This window comes from Urocitellus parryii, chromosome 3, assembly GCF_045843805.1.
Source record: "Urocitellus parryii isolate mUroPar1 chromosome 3, mUroPar1.hap1, whole genome shotgun sequence".
In the NCBI taxonomy this organism is placed as follows: Eukaryota; Metazoa; Chordata; class Mammalia; order Rodentia; family Sciuridae; genus Urocitellus; species Urocitellus parryii.
In genome coordinates this window covers 57,465,574-57,487,996 of record NC_135533.1, presented here as the reverse complement: position 1 = coordinate 57,487,996, position 22,423 = coordinate 57,465,574, and the positions used below count along the sequence as shown (strand labels likewise).

The 22,423-nt window shown below is 33.6% G+C and overlaps 1 protein-coding gene across 1 annotated transcript in view; it reads right to left on the bottom strand.

Moving 5' to 3' along the window:
- The window catches only part of Orc5 (origin recognition complex subunit 5), a 67,232-nt gene that overhangs the window by 42,991 nt on the left and 1,818 nt on the right, over nucleotides 1–22,423 (bottom strand). The window contains exons 2-6 of the mRNA XM_026395754.2: nucleotides 21,153–21,245; nucleotides 18,307–18,507; nucleotides 10,403–10,477; nucleotides 6,999–7,110; nucleotides 1,493–1,623 (exon numbers count right to left, since the gene is read on the bottom strand). Of these exons, the coding sequence (XP_026251539.1) occupies nucleotides 1,493–1,623; nucleotides 6,999–7,110; nucleotides 10,403–10,477; nucleotides 18,307–18,507; nucleotides 21,153–21,245 (612 nt within the window). The remainder of the gene's footprint in view (nucleotides 1–1,492; nucleotides 1,624–6,998; nucleotides 7,111–10,402; nucleotides 10,478–18,306; nucleotides 18,508–21,152; nucleotides 21,246–22,423) is intronic.

The following is a 22,423-nucleotide window of genomic DNA, read 5'->3' as shown; positions in this document are numbered from 1 at the left end:
TCCAGGAATCTTTCACTTTCCCTGTCTCCTCTCTGTAAGTTCCTTCTATTGTCTGTCATTTCCACTGGGTGCCAGAGGTCCCAAAAGGCATCTTACTTCTGGAGGGTTGTGTTTGTTAGTGCTAAGATTGAACCAGAATAGCTATTTTTAATCTCAACTGAGAAAATGCCTGAAATATACAAGTAAATGTGAAGACACCTAAAATCTAAATGTGAATATAATTTTAAATAGTCATCTTTTTCTATGTTCTGTCTCAAACACACATTCCAACACATATTAAATACTATTTAAATAAATATTTAAGTACTACCTTTCACAGCAAAGAAAGGAAAAGCAAAGAAAATGTCCCAAGAAGGATAAAATCTTTACTTTGAAAGTAACTGTTGTCCAGCCTTAGATATATTACTGAATTTTGTTAACTGGAGAATAAGATCTTAAGCGTTAATTGAAGGTTTCTAAGAGGGAAAACAGGAAAAAAAAAAAAGACAAAATAAAAAGTAAATAAATAAATAAGTTAATTAATTTAAAAGAAAAAGATACACATACACACACACAAAAAAAAAAAAAAAAAACAGAGGGCTGGGGATGTGGCTCAAGCGGTAGCGCGCTCGCCTGGCATGCGTGCGGCCCGGGTTCGATCCTCAGCACCACATACAGACAAAGATGTTGTGTCCGCCGAGAACTAAAAAATAAATATTAAAAAAAAAAAAAAAAAACAGAAAGATAAAGAGAGAACCAAAAAACAAAGAGAGAAAATAAACACAACTCTATAATTAAAGTAAGAGAGTCAAAGAAAAAATCAAACATTATACTTTTCCAGACCGCTTCTGGATTACAAAAATAACTTTAAATTTTCAAAAATATTAAAAGAATCTTTTATATAAAAATTACTAACTCAAGGTTGGTGGTTAATGAAATACCTGTAATTAAGGTTTCTTACTATCCTCATATCTATCTACATTATAGGCCAATAGCCATACACATAAAATCCAGAAAAAAATGCATTTCAAAAAAGTAATAAAGAAATCTAAGGGCTGGGATTGTGGCTCAGCAGTAGAGCACTCGCCTAGTATGTGCGTGACCTAGGTTCGATTCTCAGCACCACATTAAAAAAATAAAATAAAATAAAGGCATTGTGTTGTATCCATCCTCAAAAAAAAGATTCTCTCTCTTGAAAAAAAAATGTAAAACTTAAGTTTTAACAACTTCCTGATATCCTTCATATTTATTTTAATGGACTCCTACATTTTTTGCAATTAGAGAAAAGAGGAAGAAAGAAAATGAAGAAAAAAAAATGTCACTTTTCTAAGTAATGATGAATGTGTAAGTTTTCTAATCTGGTCACAGTGTGTACTAACCTCACACATCAGCCTCAAAAAGCCATGACCAAATTCCCAAAATACATTTTCAGCTTTCAGCATAACTTACACTATTTCTATATGGAAAAAGATTAAAAGATATGTATTTTTTTAAAAGTAATATGCTCACTCACCAGATGTCTAAGCTCTTTCAAATCCCGACAAACAGTATAGAAAACTCCAAGAAGAATATTAATGTAAGCAGCATAAAAATCAGGTGAATATTCTGGAGGACGATCATGGGATAAGATCTTTTGAAGGTGCCCTGTTCACAGAACATAAATTAACTTAGAATGATTAAGACAGCACCTAATCAGATCTTCTAGCATTTCATAAAGGTTAAAAAAAAAAGAAAACCCCTCAGTCTCAGCAATAATTAAGGAATAATAAAACTGTTACAAGATTAGAATTGAAAAGTACGGTTTTGTGAATAAATATAATCCCAAATGTGACATACATATATTGTGATACAAACACACACATGTACCCAGTTCTTGGTCTAAAATCCTTGGGGTTTCCTGAATGACAGGCGACAGGAGCACCTTATTAATTCACAAGTTCACACTAGTGGGCCCCTAGACAGCATCAGAATTAGACTTGCTGCCAAGGGCTCCACCCCTTGGCCTCCAGGGTAAAGATAAAGTCTGGAGATTGAGTTCATCACCAATGGCCAATGATTTAATTAACCATGACTATATAATGGAGCCTCCATCAAAACCCCTTTCAGAGAGCTGAAAGGATAGTACATCCTAACTCCACAGGGAGAAAAGTTCCTGTGCTTGGAACCTTCCAGACCTTACTTCTTCATCTGGCTATTCATTTGTGTCCTTTATAATAGCCTTCATAACAAATGGATAATAGTAAAAGTAAATAAAATGTTTTCCTAAGTTTTGTGAGTCATTCTGGCAAATTACTGAAATGGAGAAGGGGATCATGAGAATCCTCAATTTACATCCAGTTTTCAGAAGTACAAGTAGAAATTTGAGACTAAATAGGCATTTAAAGTGGGTGCAGTCTTGTGAGACCCTTAGCCTGATTCCTGGTAATTAGTGTCAAAATTGAATCACTATTGTCTCGGGTTTTGTTTTATGTTTTTACTCCCCCTCCCCTTTTTTTAATGGAATGTGAGTCTCTATAATTTTGTTCAGATGACTGTAGAACCTGGAAAAGCTGTTGCTGCTATTGATGCATAACATACTGCTATTATTGGTCTTTTTATAGAAATATAAATATGTATATTTAAACTTGAATTTTTGGAAACTTTAGTTGTGCTATCAACTTTGATGTTCTAAAAAGAATTATTAAATACTACTTAAGACAAATGTGAAACAATGACATAAAAAATCTCAAGAATCTTCTTGTTGGCAAAATCAATAAAGGGTGAATAATAATATGGATTCGAGCTTATTATTCTGCCTACTAAGTAAATCAACTAGGAAAAAAAAAAGAAGGGGTAATACACAAATTATGACCACACTAGACTATGCTCTTCATCTGTTATAAAATGAAAAGAATTCATAAATGTTTTTATGATTATCATTGTCTGATGCCAATCCTTATTTTGTCATTTCCCCTTTTACCAAGTGTTTTCTTCCTACAAATTTGGTATCTTTGTTCTATTTCTCTTTTATCTCAAGTTCTATATATAAATTATATGTTTATGGTCCTAAACTTATATTTTATTTTGCTGAAACTATCATGTTATAGGACAATTAAAATAAAGAGAAATAATTACCTATTACCCAAAACTTTCCAGTTATGGTGCATGAATCAATTATTTATTCATTCCTTATTGTAATGTTGTCTGCTTCTTGGTGCAATGGTCTCCTTAGTCCTCTCGGTTAAGAACTCTGACTATGACTAGTACTTTAAAACCAGTTCCAGAATGTAAAGGTCTTTTGCAATAACTTCAGATAAAAACTCTCCTAGGATAGTTGACCAAAAAAACACTTTCAAAGCCTAGTTTCATGCTTAAAATATTATACTTCGAATATTATACTAAATGGAAGACTTATTGGATTTGCATTTTCCTATCAAAATCCTGAAAATTTTTTCACAAAATGTCAAAATTTGACTTTGGATCTTAGGTACTTTCCCTCTCTGATAGCAAACTTTAAATATAATTTTTTAAATTATGCATGGGAAATTATCTGTTACACTGAAAATTTCTAAAAGGTACCTTAAAACTTAGAAATAAAAATAGATATAAAAGATGCCAAATAACTGGATGGATGGAAGAAAGAGAAAAAGAGGAAAAAGTAGATGGTCAGACAGATGAACTTTAAAAGCTCATACATCATTCCTGAGTGCCCTGTAAACATCTCTGTCTAGATACCCAATTTAGGTAATCTTCAATATCCCGTAAGAAAATTAATTTAGGTATTACCACTGGTCAATGTCAATCCCAATGAACGTCTCCTAAGAATCAGAACCCTAAATGCATTGTTGTAAAAGTAGTTTAGCTGCTTAGTTACAGACTACAGATGAAATTTTAGAGTACAAGTTTACATTTAGCAAGTTGTGTCAGATCTAATAGTTTAGGACTATTCAAAGTCATGAAGGAAAAAAAAATATTTCTATCAGAATGCTGAAAACTGCACCACCAAGTAGTAAATAAAGGAGAAGAGAAACTTTGATTTTTCTCCTGGTATCTTAAAATTTCACTTTCAAAATATTGTCTAACACACGAAGAAAATCTATTCTTAACTTAAAGAGAAACTTTAGCTTCCAATTGTGAATAAGAGGATCCAAAAATATTCTCCTGTGATAAAAAAAAAAAAATGCTGGACCCAATACAGAAAAAGAATATTTTAAAACACTGAACAGACACTAAAAGACTGTGATATCTGAAAACGGAAAGAAATGAGTTGAGTCATGCCATTGTCCAGTCTTTCTAACCAAGGGTCATTTTAACACTGTGGTATAAGGAAAGTCACAAAAGGAACTCACAAACTTCATTGAGGATACAGAGGCTGTGGTGACGGACTTAAGGACTGAATCTGCAGGGCAAAGTACCTAAGAGGAAGAAGTTAACAGAAAAAGAACAACAGAAATATGCAAAGCAGTTCTCCTCAAGTCTTTGCTGAATATTGATTTGTGTATGCCTAGAGTAAAACCCCATAATGCTAAACAAGAACAAGTTCTGGGAAAAAAACAATTACTGGAAAATTAGAAGTCAAACAATTCCACTGCTCACACAGGGCTGTGAACTATTCCTGTTACTACCAGTCAGAATACAGGGACCATGCTGAATAAATAGAGCATTTAGTAGAGATTCCAAAAGGATGATGTCTTAGAAGTGGAAATAAAATTAACCCTGAAATAAAAGCTATTCCAGATCCCTTATCCAAAAAAGTTTAAAAAATGCCTCAAAATGGTCAAATATATTTTTAAATAATTATAAACGCTTATCATGAGGAAAACCCAATGCACAACAAAAAACACTGCCTATAATAAAATAAAAACTAATAGCTACACAAAAAAGCATAAGGGATAAGCAAAATGGAAAAAAAATTAGCAGAAACAAACACAAAATGAAGAAAAAATGAGATTAATAGACAAGAACACTGAAACAACTATTTAAAATATGCTCACAAACTCAAGGATATAAAGAAAAACAAAAGCACGATAAAATCTATAATGAAAAATCCCGTTGGATGAGATTAACTTCAGATTAAATACTCATAGGAAAAAAACAGTGAATTTACAGATGTAGAAACAAAAGCTTTACCTAGTAAAACAGAAAGAAGATTTCAAATTTAAATACATAAAAAAGGACTTTCAGTAGGAAAATAGCAAATGACCTAACTTAAATATAATGCAATCGCCAAAAACCAGAAAAGTCAGCAGGGGACTACCAAGAAAAATGGCTACAACTTTTCCTCAGTTGGAGGAAACTACATTCATAGATTTGAGAAGCACAAAAAGCTCCAAGAAGATGAATAAAAGGTATTTTCTTTTTTGACTTTTTATTTCACTGACATTCAAATAATAATATGAAGTTTATAATAAAGGTAAGAGTAAAATGTAAGACAGCATTAGCACAAAGGTGGGAAATAAGAAGTCATTAAAATTTTTAGATTGTTACCTGAACATAATACCTATCCTGACTGACACAATAACCAAAACCTCATCAAAGCACTATAATCTATCTGAAGCAAAACACATTCCCAAAAGACATAGTTTGCATTTGATAAAAGATCAAAAAATAAGACTTCTAAATTGGGTCACTAGCCATAAATGCTGAGAAATGGCCTTAACATTAGACACCACATTCCTAAAGATGACACAGGAATCAAGTTAGCATTATTGGATGATATTAACCACTAATTTCATCTCTTTGCCCTGGTTCCAACTAATTTACTCTAATCATAATTTGGTTTATCAATTAATGTTTTATTCTTTATTACTTTTTATCTGATTATCATGCGTATGCTTTAAACAAGACTTGACATGTAAAAGGTAATAATCAAATTTAACGTGGATCCATTACTATATACTTTCAAAATATTATCCTATTCTCAACAAAATTAAAAAGATCACTATATTTAATTTTGTCCTCAAACTGTATCTATGTTGCTTTGTAGCTTAAAATTTTTAACCCAAGTCTAAAATTAATTACATCAGACTTTAACTTCACTAAGATGTAGAAAGTCAACATTTTTAATAATTCACTTAAATTCTAAGCAACTTTCAATACTTAAAATAGGACATGAAAAAAATTAACTACAAACAGTTAAAAAGAAAAGTTTAAATGAAATATTTTGATTTATCCATTTTCTCTTTTCCTTATTTTGTGATTTTCATGAATAAGGACTCCATCTATTTGGGGTTCCTTTAAAAATTATTTTTTAATTAATAAGCTAAAGCAGGAGGTGTTATCTGGCTGCCATTCTTATGACAACAGGCAAAAAAGTGTTGATCTTAATAATGAACGTTTACAGCTGATTAGTTTAGAGGGATAGTGTCAATGAGGCCAAGGTCATAGAACGCTTTTTTCTCATAACTGCTAACCACATTATACTTCACAGTTATAACCTCTGAACTGTAAGTACCACTTTTGCATCATGATAGCCCAATATTAAGCTGCAAAGATATCCAGCACAAAAAGTCATTGTTTTCTTCTAAAGACAAATATCATCAAGACCTATAAAATTGAAGATTACATATTACCCCCAAGAAAGTAGAAACATAGGGCTAGCAATTGGTATGGTATCACAGTAATGCAAAATGAGATTTATATAATCAAGATATATTCTATACGTGTACTGAACACAAGGTACATGACAAATTTAGATTCCAATACAATTTAATATGCTGTACCAAACTGATTCCTATTTGTGTGTATGTTATAATCACAATATATACACATCTTAAAGCACCAAAAAAATGATGAAAATATACCATTAGCACAACTATAGGAAAGCTACTCATTCAAAAATAATAACTATACAAGAACAGTCCCTCACAGCTTCAGAATAAAACTTATGTAAGTGCAGAAATAAAATGTAAGAATTTTATTTGAGACTGGCAGCTTAAGTTTAAGACATCAAACTATTCCAATCTGAAGATTATAACTGAATATGTCAAACAAAACATTTTCCTGAATATCATTATTCAAAACAATGTTTTAAAATTTACCTATGCTATAATCAGGGAAATACAAGACAAATGGCTCAAAGCACCCAGTATCTGGACGAAACTTTTCCCAAATAATTTCACTGAGAAAGATAACAGTCACATTTCTGTCCGTCTGTAAAAGAAAGAGAAATAAAATAACTTTGAATTTAAAAATGTTAATCAGAGAGGTAATTCCATTTGGATTTTTCTTCAAATAAATATAACAAAGCTCTAACATATAACAAATTATCTGCATATTAATAAACCATGTTTAGAAAAACCTAATCAAGGAGCTCAACCATTTACATATTTTCAGACAAAATTACTTGGAATTTCCATAAAATTTGTAGGTTAATCAACATTTCAGTTACACATGAATGCTAGGACAGTCACACAGGACTCATTTCATAGAAATTAAGAAGCACTGTCACTTGAAAAACTAAGACAAACCTTTCATGACAATTTTTTAAAAACCACAAGTTTTTAATCCATAAACAAATAAGGCAAAGCCCAGCACTTCTCATTAAAATAGCCAGAGTAACTCAAAGAAAAAGAAATATGGAATTGAAGAAGAGCAGATATGCCATTCTATTTAATTCATAAAACTAGGAAAACTTAAGGTTTTCTCAAAGGCTATACAAGTAATGATGAATCTTAGCATCTAAAATAACCGATGCTAATTGTATATTTAGAAATTACAATTAGTATACAAAAGTAACATGAAAAGAAAAAGCTCAATGTGTCTGTTATCCTTCTACAGAGTGCCACAAATGTCTGTTATATGCTAGCTAGAATTTATCTGTACACACTTCTTTATTTTCCATATAATTTAAATTTTCCCCATATTCTTTTAGATATCTTCTAGGCCAACAAAGCAAATGTTAGCTGTTTTTGTCTGCAAGTATTCTTAGGGTCTAATCTCATAGATAAATCACACCATACTGTTGTGGTGTTTTACTAGTTATTGTTTCCTTACTTGTATGTTTCTTTCTTTTTAAAAATTTTATATTTTATTTAGAGACAGACTCTCACTGGGTTGCTTAATGCCTTGCTAAACTGCTGAGGCTGGGCTTTATACTCTCTATCCTCCTGCCTCAGCCTCCCAAGCTGCTGGGATTATAGGAAAGTGCCACTGTGCCCAGCTACTCGTATGCATCTTATATACCAATTTTCACTACTTAGAAAAGCATTCTATTGGTTAACAAAGATAGCTGAGTTCAATAAATGAATAATTCCATAGAAAATATATCTTCTTTATAAAAGAGAGGAAAAGAGTACACTTTTTCTTTTATAAACTCATCAATTTTTAAGAATCTTTGAAATTATTTCTCTAGTTAGGAAAGTATGTTCTAACCACAATCCTAATTACAAAGCACATGCAAAAGTATTCTATAAAATCAGTTAGAAATACAAGAGAAGCTGGATGCAGTGGTGCATGCCTATAATTCCAGGTATTTGGGAGACTGAGGTGGGAGGACTGAAAGTTTTAGGTCAGCCTGGGCAACTTAGATTCTGTATCAAAATAAATAATTTCAAAAAGGGCTAGGGATGTACATCAGTGGTAGGGTATCCCTGGGCTCAATCCCCAGCACAGGGTAAAAAAAAAAGAAAATTTTTCAAGTCTGAAAAGATCTTAAATTTTAAATTAGTGATGTTCTCAACTGTTCTTCTCAAAGTACTTTCAGTATATAATGATTTTTATGAGTTCTTTTTAGTTGTACATAAAATAGGAATCATTTTGACATAATTATAAAAGCATGGAATATAATTTGTTCTAGTTCAGTACCCAGTATTTCCTTTTCCCTCCTCTCCTCCTCCCCTCTGTTCCCTTCCTCTACTCTGCTGATAATCTTTCTTCTATTTACTTATTTTTTTTTAAATTAGTGTTATGTGAATGTACATGATGTTGAGATTTACTATGGTATACTCTTAAATTTAGTTTTCCTCAGATAAATAATAAAAATGCTTTCATTAGAGTTCTCTTAAATGAAATACACTTTTAAAAATCAAGCAGGTTTTGGAAATGTAAAAAGCTTAATTCTCTGTTCTGGTAGAGTTAAGATTACTGTAAACTTTTAATTTTATTTGAACAGTTTCAATAATTAAAACTAAAACAGAGGAAGGCCTAACTAATGTGAAGGGACATATGATCACCATCACCAGGGATGTGGAGGAAAAGATGTCAATCTACACTGAAAGGGCAAGGGGACAAACATGCCCTCTGGGTATCTTATGGGGAGTCTTAGAATAAAGCAGTGGGAAAGAGTGGAGGAGGTTATGCAAAAAAAAGAAAATCCTGGCAACAATAATAACCCTCTCATATAAAAACCAAACAAAAGGAAAGGAAGGCGGGGACAACTGGGAAAGGATAGATTTCTGTGGCATTAACTTCCTGATAGACCCTGGAAGCTATACTTCTCTCCTGCCAGCAGCTACACTTCTCTCCTGTCCTCTCTAAACCTTCCCTCCCTCTACTCTGACTAAATGAGAACTTTTGAGAGTCTACCTTAGGAACACAATGATTTCAGTGACACCAAGAAGGACTCTTAAATTTATAATAGTTTTTTGATATACTTTGAAAAAAGGAATATGCTCTAACATTTATCTCCAAGTATTCACTTAATTTTTATTATAATATTGCTTAGTACTTTAATATATAAAACTAGGTAGGTATAAACTACTTATGCTCAAAGCACTTAGAAAATTATAAAACCAAAATAAATGTATTATTAAATATGAACTACAAAATCAACAAAATTTATATTAACTAAAAATAATGAATGGTACAGTTTGGTTCAAACTAGCTCTTTGATTCCTTTATGAATATGAACCTAAACAGAAAAAAAGCTATAACTCTTTTGAATTGAGCATTCCTATATTCACTGATATTAGTGAAGAATAAATTTTCTCACCAACTTTCTTTATTCAAAGACTCCAAACCCTGCCTTCTCCATAGTACTATCATTCATCTGACAATCATCCATATTAAATCCACCCGTCTCTTCTCATTGGGCCATGACAAAATAGTAATACACGACAGTAAACAGAAATACAAAGCTGAGTTCTGACATGGAGTGGCCATAAGATAGCCATTCAGATGACCCAGAATAGCCATTTCCTTCTCTTTTAGATTGCTAAAGAAAAACATAAAATTCTTGAAGAGTTCACAGTCTTCCCCCTTGTCATGTACTCTAGCAAAGACCTAAAATTCTTTAACAGAATGATTAATTTATAATTAGAAATAAAAACCTAAAATAACTGAAGAGTAAATGTTATCAATTCAATATCAACATTGATATTGATACTAAGAGACCAATTCTCACCTATGACACAGCAAAGTGAAAAAAAGTGACAACATAATCTATCAACTGAAGAAAACATCTGTTGATGTACTGTGAGGGAAAATACTCTCACACATTACTTACCAATTCTTGTAACCTAAGAAATCCTGGCAAAAGATTTGCTTCCATATCTCTTAGATATTCTGCTTTATCTAGAACCTCAAAAAAAAAAAAAAAAGCACTGTCAAAAACCAATTATGAATTAACTTTTAAAATGTTATTTACATTCTTAAAATAGACTTGTATCACATTTTAATATCTAAATAGAAAATTAATTATAGCTACATTAAAATTATTTAATACCAAAAAAAGATAATGGTATAAGGCACTCTGAGGGCATTTTCTTAGATATATAATACAACCATGTGCATTTTTCATTACACTTCATAAAAGATAAATACCTACCATGAACCAAAAATTACACAACTCTTTGACCCATGAAAAACAGAAATAGCTTTGAATTTCATCATACAAAACTTCTCTTGCTTGAACTTTGTAATAGCATGGTACAAAAGTTCTTCTTTACCTAACTAGATAACTGATCATGTTAAAAAAAAGATTAAATTTTGTCCAGTGTTATGATAATGCTACTGTGACTTTTCAGAAGCATTTATCTTTTAGACATATACAATGAGGCATTTATAAGTATCATGATACCATACAGGGGACAACAGGATGCGTACAGATTACACAAGTTTGGCCAAAGGCTAATAATTATTCAAACTGGGTGATGGTTCATCACACTATTCTCTTGATTGTACCTAACTTCGATTTTGTTTCTTCTATACCCCCCTTTAAACTTCCCTTACTGTATTATTTAAAACAAATCCCAGATACTGTATCATTCTATCCATAAATGTCAGCATGCAGCTTTAAAATAAGGACTCTTTATGAAAACATAACCACAGTATCAACATACATTGAAGAAATTTCCCCACTTGTCCCATAAACATTTTACTGTTAGCTTGTTTGATTCAATATCCAAAAAAGGTCTACACGCTATATTTTATTACATTTGGATTATTTGTCTTCAAAGTATCCTCTGTGTAGTTAACTGTCTACTTTTGCTTTATTCCTAGACTTATGATTGTATTCTAGGCCTTCCCAGATAATCTAGGTACATCTGTCCATCTCAAGACCCTTCACTCAATTGCATGTGAAAAAAGATACTTTTTCAAAATAAGATAGCATTTACAGGGTCCTGAGATTAGGAGCTGATACCTCCAGCTGATACCTTATTGGGTCTACTATAGTGCCCCACTAAGTTAAACTCCCAATGTAACCAATGAGTTGGACTTTTGTGCTTTATATGTATTTGTTTAGTGTCACTATGAGTTTATAGTTTAAGATACTTAAATATTTCCACCCATTAATTCATTATATTTTTGTCCAATTTTTTGCCAGCAAGCTCCCTTTCAAATTGGCTTTTGTGTCTTTCTTTAAATGACCCTAATAGTCATTGATCGTTCCTAGATTTCTAGAATGGTAAAAAGTCCTAGGAACACCTTGCGCATTTTCTGTCCAGAACTAAAATCATTCTTTCTCCAAAGAAACCTATTTTTATTTCCTAAACATTTACATTTCATTAATAAACCTTATTGTAAATTATAATCATAAAATTAGGAATAAGATTAAGATGCAGGAAACACAAGTTTCCCCAAATAATCCAAGTTGTTTATATCTATTTTATTTAATAGATTGAAACAATGTGTGAAAATGATCACACTTACAATGTTTTATTTCTGGGCTGGTATTATAGCTCAGTGGTACAGTGCTTGCCTAGCACATGTTACGAACTGGGTTCAATCCTCAGCATATTAAAAATAATAATAAAAAATACATAAAATAAAGTTAAAAAATGTTTTATTCCTAATTTGTTTGGATAAGATAAAGCTAAAATCATTTATTGCTATAAAGATACAGTTTCTCCACCATACATTCCCATAATGAAAAATTTCCATTAATCTCCATTTAAATAAATGAAGAACACAAATTAATTCAAATAAATTGGTCAATCTTTCTGCTTATTTTAATGAAAAACACAAAGCTTAACCAGTAAATAGTTCTTCTGATTTGACAATAATTAACCAGTGTACTTAATAATTTTGATATTCTAATTAATAGTCCTTTTTCAAAAGCCATTATCAAATAATTAATATTCAGAAGTAAAAATATAACTTAGATCCAAATATTTTCCTTCATAATTTACACAGAATCATTCTACTAGATTCTTGATTTGTAAGCTAGTTTACTGACTAGAAAAAAAATTCTTAGCAGCTTTTCTATATTACTTCCTCAGTACTGAAGCTTACATTCATATATCGGACAGCTTAGCAATCTATAAGGTTACTCTAAAAAATATTCTATATTAAACACCTGTACATCTTTCTATCCCTAGGCAGCTAACAACTAACTTACTGAAAAGTACTTTGATCTACTAGGTCTAAAACATGGTCTAAAAAATAAGTCAGGCCCATAACTTATTCCTCGTGGTTATTTCTAAATCATTGACTCTCCCTCCTTAATAAAGTCACTCGTTTTTGAAATTCTATTTTTTGGGGTCAGCCACGTATTCTGGTATCATTCCTCTTTGTTCCTTAAGGATTACAGTTTTTGATTACCATTTCTCTAAGACAACTTCTATGTTTTGAATAGCTGACCCTCTATGGATACACTGGATTCTTAGTTCCTTACCTTATGAAACTACTGTCATAATACTAAAATATTTGTTGCCTTTTTCACCATGTTAACATTTGCACTAATGGTGCAAAAAACAATGGTGGTTTAAACTATTGTTGTCTTCTTAGCATAAATCAACAGAAAAGCTGCAAGCTGCCTTATATTCTGCAAGCTTATATTCTGCCTTATATTCTGTAAGCTGCCTTAATCATTATATTCTTCACTATGCTCTTTTGAGAAGATATAAAAGATGAGCTTTTTCCTAATCCTTCTGCTACATAAAGCCAAGAACCCTGAATATTATACATAAAACAAAGCTCTGAAAAGTGGAAAGCAGAAGGCGGAATGGCTAGGGACCTTGGGTGCAGAAGAATGACTTCAATGTTTGCATCACCTGGTCATTTTGCTTCACATATCCCAGACGTGGAGTTAAAGAAGCCAGCAATACACAAAGACCATTAGGTGTAGACCAAAAAGCCCCAACAGAAAACTACTCTCTCTAGATGAAAAACCATGAAAGGGGACAACCCAGCAAGACTTCCAAGACACCACACTCCCAAGTTGTCTTTGCATTGCCGATTTCCCCTAGTCTCAGTCACTGGACTCATTTCTTTCCAAATTCAGCCTCTCTTGCTAATCTAATCCAGTCTCAAAGATTTATATACAATTTACATGTTCACTGCTTCTAAATAATTTCCCCACATTGGACCTCTCTTGAACTCCAAATTCACATGTGCAACTACAATATCTTCCACTTGGACTTAATAGTCCATATCAAATTCCTGATCACTCCTTCCTTCCTAGCAATGCACACCTATTGTAGTATTAATTCAGATAATGATTACGCCAGCTTTTTAGGTGCTCAAGTACTTTTTTTAATACCAGGATTGAACCCAGTGGTGCTTAACCATTGAGCCACATTCCTAGCCCTTTTGTATTTTGAGAGAGGATCTTGCTAAGTTGCTTAGGACCTTGCTAAATTGCTGATGCTGACTTTGAGCTTGTGAGCCTCCTGCCTTAGCCTCCTGAGTCACTGAGATTACAGGTGTGCACCACTGTGCCTGACAACTCAAATACTTTTGAGTCATCTTTGACTTCTTTCTTTTTTTTCTCCCCCTCTCCCTTCATTAATACATCAGGAAATTCTGTCAACCCACCTTTCATATCCATCCAGACCATTTTTAACCACCTGCACTGCTACTAACAGGTCCTAGTCAACACAGAAGTCTCGAAGCAAGTTCTATTAATTTCCTAGGGCTGTCTGAGGGGTAAATAAATAAATAAATAACTTTCTTCACTCTCGTAAAACTTCCAAATGTGTGGGTTTTTCACACACCAAACAATTTTCAGTTCTCTGTGGACATCAACTGGGTATCCTATAATTGGATTCAATTCTGACACTATCTACCTGGAGTTAGAATCAGATTCCACAAGTTAAGGGAGGGTTCCCCGCACCCTTGAGTTTGATAATTTGCTTGAACACCTCACAAAATGCAGGGAAACATTTTTTTAGATATCTACCTGTTTATTAAAAGGGATACCACTCAAGGATAGCCTATTTGAAGGTTCCATAGCACAAAGTATGGGAGAGGGGAACAGCACTTCCATGCCTTTTTCAGGTACACCAACCTTCCAGTACCTCTAAGTATTCAGCAACCTGAAAGCTTTCTGAACTCCTTGCTTTGGGGGATTTTTACGGAGGCTTCATTATGTATGTACAAGTGATTAAACAATAGGCCAGGGGCTGGGTCTACAGCTCAGTGGCAGAGTGCTTACCTAGCATGAGAGGCACTGGGTTCGATCCTTAGCACCACATAAAAATAAACAAATAATTTAATAAAGACATGCTGTCTACCCACAACTACAAAAATTAAAAAAACAAAAACAAAAACGATAGGTCACCAGCGAATTAGTCAATCTCTAATCCTTCCTCCCTCCCAATAGGTCAGGTTGTGGGCCTGAAAGTTCCAACCTACATGATTAATTTCCCTAATAACCAGTCTTCATCATGAGGTTATTGAGGAGCCCACAGCCACCAGACAACTCATTAGTTAAAAAACAAAAATTAAAACAAAACAAAAAAACATATCACTTTGAGATGCCAAGGATTTTAGGAGTATGTTAGGAAATGGAAAGAATACCAAATATATATTTCTTATTACATCATAATCAAAGGCTACCATAATAATGAAAGGGTAAAGTTTCTAAGCTGCAAAGCCTGAGTTAAAATAAAAAGGACCAGGCATTGTAAACCTGCTTCTAAACTGCAAAGCCTGGGTTAGATTCCTGAGGCAGTTAAGACAATGCCCTACTGGCCATTTAGTTGATTTATAGCCTAGGACCCTGTGTAGCTTGTCACGTAAGCATTCAAGACCCTGTGCAGCTTGTCATGTAAGCATACAGGGCATGAATCAATCAGTTTGAATGTGTACCCCGCTTAGGAGTGACCAATCACCCCCGCCCGACCTGTTCCCGCCAGTGAATGTACTAATCAAGTTTAAGAATTGTTTGATTTTCCTGCGCCTCATGATGATTTGTCCTGATGTATGCAAAGCCTCCGCCCTCCCCAAAAAGTGTACTTAAGCACTGCTTAACCTCTGCTCTGGGCTCTGGGCTGCTCTCCCTTCTTGAGTGAGCCTGGAGCCTCAGCGCGCTGAATTGGATCCTCAATAAATCCCCTTCTGCAATTCCATGAGTCAGTGTTCTCTTCCTCCGACTTTTCGCCGGACCTTTACAATAAAGCACCACAAATAGGTGGCTGAAGCCTACACTTACTGTCTAAAATAGAAGTATTGAAAGCACCTTATTCCCTCTGAAGGTGCTGCAGAGAGATCTATTTCAGACTTCTCTTCTAATTGCTGGTAGTTCTTTGACTTGTGGCAGCACAACTCCTATCTTTACATGGCATACTGCCTATGTGTGTCCATCTCCAAATTTCCTCCTTTTGCAAATCATATTAGATGAGGGGCCTATCCTTCTCCAGTGTGAATTCATTTAACAGAGTAGAATGGCAATTACCTTATTTTCAAATAAGATCATGTTCTAAAGTAACAAGCACTCAAAGTTCAACATATGAATTTTGGGAGAAAACAATTCAATCCACAACACTAGCATGCTTGCCTTTACCTTTGCACCCTTCAGTTGATTCTCAATACCACCTCTCCCCACCCTATTTACAGTATTCCAACCACAAAGGCATCCTTGGCATGCCCCAATTTCCTTTGCACTTTCATTTAATCTCTTTCCCTAGAATACTCTTTGTACAAATGTTTGTTCATGGCTTGCTTCAAACTTCTTTTACATTTTACTCAGGTATCATAATCTCAGTAAGATGTCCCCTATTTAGGAAGACAACTATTGTACTGTCCCCTATCTCCCTTGGTTCTCTTCTTCAATGTCATGAATGCATTATACCTGACATACTGTATGTTAACTTGTTTATTATCTTTCTCAACTAGAAGAGGGAAAAATAAGGTCTGTTCTATCTCTAATAACTAGAATAGTGTCCCTAGTAATAGAGTCCTCAATATTTTGCTGAATATATAAATGAACAAAACTAAAATGTAGAATATATAAAAATATTCTATATATTTTAGGAGATGCAAGGATGCTTAAAATTTGGTCCCTTCTGTGAATTTACAATTTAGTTGTTATGATATTAAAATTTAATTCCAAATCCAGTGATAATTATTCCTCTTAAAAAGATTAGAGGGGTGGGCTAGGGTTATAGCTTAGTGGTAGAGTGCTGGATAACACATGCGAAGCACTGGGTTCAATCACAGCACCACACAAAAATAAAGAAGTAAATAAAAAATAAAGGTTAAAAAAAAAGAGTATTTTGAAAAAATCACTAATGTAAAACACATTACAATAGTCTACCTTATCTGTAGATTTGCTTTCCATGGTTTCAGTTACTCATGATCAACCACAGTCCAAAATTATTAAATGGAAAATTCCAGAAATAATTCATAAGTTTTAAATGGCATGCCATTCTAACTAGCTGAAGAAATTTCTCTGCTGCCCCACTATCCTAGCAGGGATGTGAATCATCCTTTTAGCAAGTGGATCCACATTACCTCCACCTGCTAGTCATTTAATAGCTATCTCAGTTATTAGACTGATTAATGTCAAAATACTTGTGTTCAAAACCATTCTTAGGGCTGGGGATGTGGCTCAAGCGGTAGCGCGCTCGCCTGGCATGCGTGCAGCCCGGGTTCGATCCTCAGCACCACATACCAACAAAGATGTTGTGTCCGCCAAGAACTAAAAAATAAATATTAAAAATTCTCTCTCTCTCTCTCTCTCCTCTCTCACTCTCTCTTTAAAAAAAAAAAAAAAAACATTCTTATTTTACTTAGCGATTCTTCAAAAGTGCGAAAGTATTGATGCTGGCAATTTGTATGAGACCAAGAAAAGCTTTATTGAAAGTAGGGTTTTGGGAATGTATACATACACCACAGATGGGGGACTACTGTACATATTTTCAATTGTCTGTTGGTCATTTTCACATTGACGTAATAACAATTCAAACTTAGATCACCTTAAAATCAAACAATTTGCTTTTCACCCCAAACCTAACCCATACACAAGTGACAAGTCTAACCTTTTCTGTCTTTTTCCATTTATTTCATTTTTCAACTTTTGCCCCAACTCTAGCATAGGCCCAAATTTCCTCTCATATCCATAGTCTTAATAGCCTCAAAACCATTCTTCTAGCATTCAAATTTTTCATCCTTCTCCAATTCATATTTAACACATGTTCAGAGTAATCTTCCTAAGCCATATTTGTTACTCTTAAAACCTTCACTCTTGCCCTTTCACTGCCTAAGAAATGAAATAAAGTGCTTTTGTATAGTTTTCAAGACCTTTCATTATTTGATGCCACCTATCATTCTAGACTTCACTTTCTCTTTTCAAGCTTTGTAGCACACTACAACTAGACTATGTGGCATTCCTTGGAATCCTTTCCATGCCTTTGGTTACACAATTCCCTCCATCTGAAATTTTTCTTCTTTAGTTTCTTCCTAAATTACCCTAATTATTCTATTAGTGCTTGAAATGCTACCACCTCAAGAAGCATACCAGAGGGATTTAGTCAGTACTAGGCAGTGATTATCACTTATCACATTCTGCATGCAGTCAGTCATATGTGAATATTAATTTTAATTCTTCTGATAAACAAAGTTCCTTTTAGATAAAGAATAGTACCAACATTTTTGTATCTCCAAAGCACCTTGTATAGTAGCTACTGGGGAACTGATCTAATAAAACAGTTTTCACATAAGAGATGACATAATCAAATTACTTACAATGTATACAGTTTGATCCTTGAGACTTTCAGCTTTGGTTACTTGTTTAAACAAGCGAACAAAGTCATTAAATGTTTCACAGGTTATTTCAGTAGAACATCCCTCCTCTGAAGAACTAAGATGACTCAACTTGTTTAAAATCTTTTCCAAAAGTAGCCTCAAGGTAAAGCATTCGACACAATTCACAAAGACATGCGGGAGCTGAAAAGGAAAACCAAAAAGTATAAATAGAAAATGTAAATGCAATATACATTTGTCTTTCTATGGGGGGGGGGGGGGGTAGCAGGGATTGAATTTAGGGACAACTCAACCACTGAGACACATCTCCAGCCCTATTTTCTTTTAATCAAAGACAAGGTCTCACTAAGTTGTTTAGTGTCTCACTGTTACTGAGGCTGACTTTGAACCAGCAGTCCTTCTATCTCAGCCTCTCAAGCTGCTGGGATTGCAGGCATGAGCCACCACACCTGGCTCCCTTTCTAAATCTATGCACTACCATTCTCCAAGTTTCCCTGTGCCCCAGGAACCTGACCACTATAGATTAAATCTCCCAGATTCTTTTATTTTCTAGCTGTTTAGAGAAACCAATGGGAAAAAGCATCAGGAGACTGAAGAAGAGTAGCAGAAGCTACTCTTATTCCCGTGAACCTCCTCCCCACATCCAGTGACCCAGTCTGGCTACATTCTTCTATCAAATAGCAAATTCCAATTGGGCAGCCCATCTTCTTTCTAAGGCTACAATTCTTGCTGGATTCTTATAACAGGTCCTATCTAGAGTCCCTTCAAGTCTAGGGGTAGTAAAGGCCCTGGTGCGTCACTATTCCTCTTGGCTCCCTTAAAAACTCTCAACTTTTAGAAAACAGTGTCTTCATTAAACTCACTTTGATTTTTTTCTTTTGAGCTTGCCATTTGTTTTCTACAAGGATTCAAAGCAAACTTGTAGTTTTTTCTAAACAATTATTTTTTTAACTTTATTTATTTTTTTTATGCTGCTGAGATCAAAACTAGTGCCTCACATTGCTAGGCACCTTACCACTGAGCTACAACCCCAGCCCCTCCTCTGAACAATTCTTATAAAGAAACCCGAGTACATTTGATGCTAAAATTCTTAGAGGGAATTTCATATTTATAATTTAAAGAAAATATATTTCATGATGAAAGAACTAAGGTTAAAAAAAGAATTTTAAGAGTTAGAAGCCAAAATAATCTTCCAATGAGAATTATAAGAACTTGATGTATGTTTAAACTATCAAAATGAGGTAATTCCACAAGTAATAAGGAAATATAATCTGTTCTTAAAATGAAATCACAAAAGCAATACTGATCATTCAGAGGAAGGTAATTTGTGGCATTTGGCACAAAGAATGAAAGCTATAACTATGTTTAGTGACATTCTTTAAACCTCATTACCAATAAGGAGGCCTTTTTCCTCTCTGTGTAAAAGGCTACTTAATATTTATCTTGGGCAGTTGTATCAACATTTGCTAACCCCTTTCAAGCTCATTCCCTTATGTATAAGAGTTACAATGTCTCTAATTTAGGTTTCTTGCTTAACTGCATTTGTGCTTTCTAAGACCTTTCATAGCAACCTATTCTAAGTACATACTTCTGTACCTATTCCTGAAGCAGTGAGAATCAAGAGATTAAACTGATTAAGTAGGAGCAAAAATTACAGTGTTAAAAAATGGAATTCAGGGCTGGGGTTGTGGCTGTTGTAGAGCACTTGCTTAGAATGTGTGAGGCATTGGGTTTGATTCTCAGCACCACATATAAATAAATAAAATAAAGGTCCATTGACAATAAAAAAAAAAATGAAATACATCTTAAATATGAAACTTCCTTATTTGACTTTCAAGCTTTTTATTCAACATGTATTTTCTGGACACTTCATACACAGGTTCTTAAATGCAAATGTCTCAGTCAGGACCTTGTACACTTGGATTCTAAAGTTGGCAAGTTGAGTATGGAGCCCAACAGTTGTGTTTTAAAAATGCACAGAAGATCTTTGGGATCAAAGGCTAAAGACCACAAGCTGAAATGTGCCAAGCACTGTTTGGTGCTTGGGAATGAGCTCAAGAAACTCAGTCTAAAGCCAAGAAAAAACAACACAAAAATCACAGCTGAGGTGGGTAAATATTACCACAGAATTTAGAGCACTGAGGCTGCATCCTCAGAGGTAGAGTAGGATTGAGGTTAGCAAACCAAAGCCTGAGGGCTGGCCACATGTTTTTTTGCTGTGAAACATAGCTATGTCCATTAGATAGGTACTGCCCATCCCCAGCTTAGGATATGAAAGAGGGTGTGGCAATACTCATAAATAATAGCAGCTACCCTTTACCAGTTTTACTATACACTAACTACTGTGGCAAGCATTTTTCATGTATTAACATTTAGTTCTCATAATAATCCCAAAGGTTGTCACAATTTTTCCTAGTTTGCAGATGGGGAAGGCACTAAGTGGTGAGTTCACATGAGCAACACAAGTCTGCCAGATTCTAAACCCCAAGGTCTTAACCATTATAGTATGAAAGAAGCAGATTTTAATATTTGTAAAAGAACTTACTCATATGTCTGTATTTCCCCAATATCAGCCAAAGAAAGAGAGAAGAAAATCTGCCTCAACTTAAAGATAACTTTCTAATGTCAAGATTCAACTTATCTAGAAATTAAGGAATTTTGAAGTTTACACTAATCGAAGGTATTCAAACAAAACTTGGACAGAAATGTTTTATGCAGAAGACATTCCTTCAGAGAAAGGTAAACTGGACTAAATAATCTCTCAGATCCCTTCCATTTTTAGGAGTCTATAAGTAAAAAATCAACATCGACTTTAGGGTTATTCTTACCTCTAATGTTTTCAACAAAGTTTGCGTTACATAGGTCTTTCCACTGGCAGTATGTCCATAAATAAAAATGGATGGAAAGCTGAAATGATGTCTCTAGGGAAGATAAGACAAATATTAGCCTACACATACACAGAAAGTGAACATTTATCAATTTATGAAAAGGTTTTATGTGGTATAGTAAAATACTCAGTCCAAATTACTTTAATAGTGAACATACAGTAGATTCATCCTCTCATTTTAAGTTTAATTCAACTCTCAGTATTTCTTCTGTTATAAAATTATTTGTAAAATTATATTTGGCATATTTTCTTATATGCTATTCATTATATGCTTATGCTTTTGTTATTGTACAAGTTTACAATATACACTCTGGTATTCTCAACTTTCTAAGAGGCTTAAGGGACTATTACAAGGATAATTTTGTCTGTGCTCCATTTTAATCTTAATCCTTTTAAGCAATCTAATGCCCTTGCAAGCTGCAACTTCACTGTATGTTTTAATGTTTGAAAAGAAGCATAGATAACCACTGGGTTGGAATACATTTCAAAAGTTATCATTCTTAGGAAAACATATAGAATACTTCTGAGTTACGCATACTCACTGACTCTAGCATGAGTGTATACATTTCATCTAGTCAAACATTCATAAAATCTGTATAGTATATATTTCAAAATACATTTTGGGACTAGGGGAGTAGGTTCATTGGTAAGCACTTGCATAACATGTGTAAGGCCCTGGATTTGATCCCTAGCACTTCAAAAAAAAAATAATAATAATAATAATAATTAAATTGCAAGATCCTCCTGCAGTACATTAAGTCAGCAGCCTACAAAAAATAAAAATGATCAAAGGCCACTTTATTGGTCTAAACAATACTACAAACATACTTCATTCATTCAATGAACATTTATGAGATAATTACCAAATGCTGAAAACCATAACACATTGAAAATTGCAAGCATGAGTAAAATGCAACATCTACTTTAAAAGTTTTTATAGTCTAGTGGGTAGATATATATTTTAAAAATAATTACAAAAAAATTGGATGATGCAACTTTCATAAGAAAGTTGAATCTTGATCATTTCTATCTAGTAGATGATATGACTACTAGCTGCAAACACTTATTACATTCTAATCACTAAGTTAAACATTACCTTTTACAAGACAATTTAAGAACTCAGATTTATACCAAAAAAAAAAAAAAAAGCACTTTCTATACGGCATATACCTATGATAAAAGCAGATTAACTGCTAAACTCAGACTTAAAAG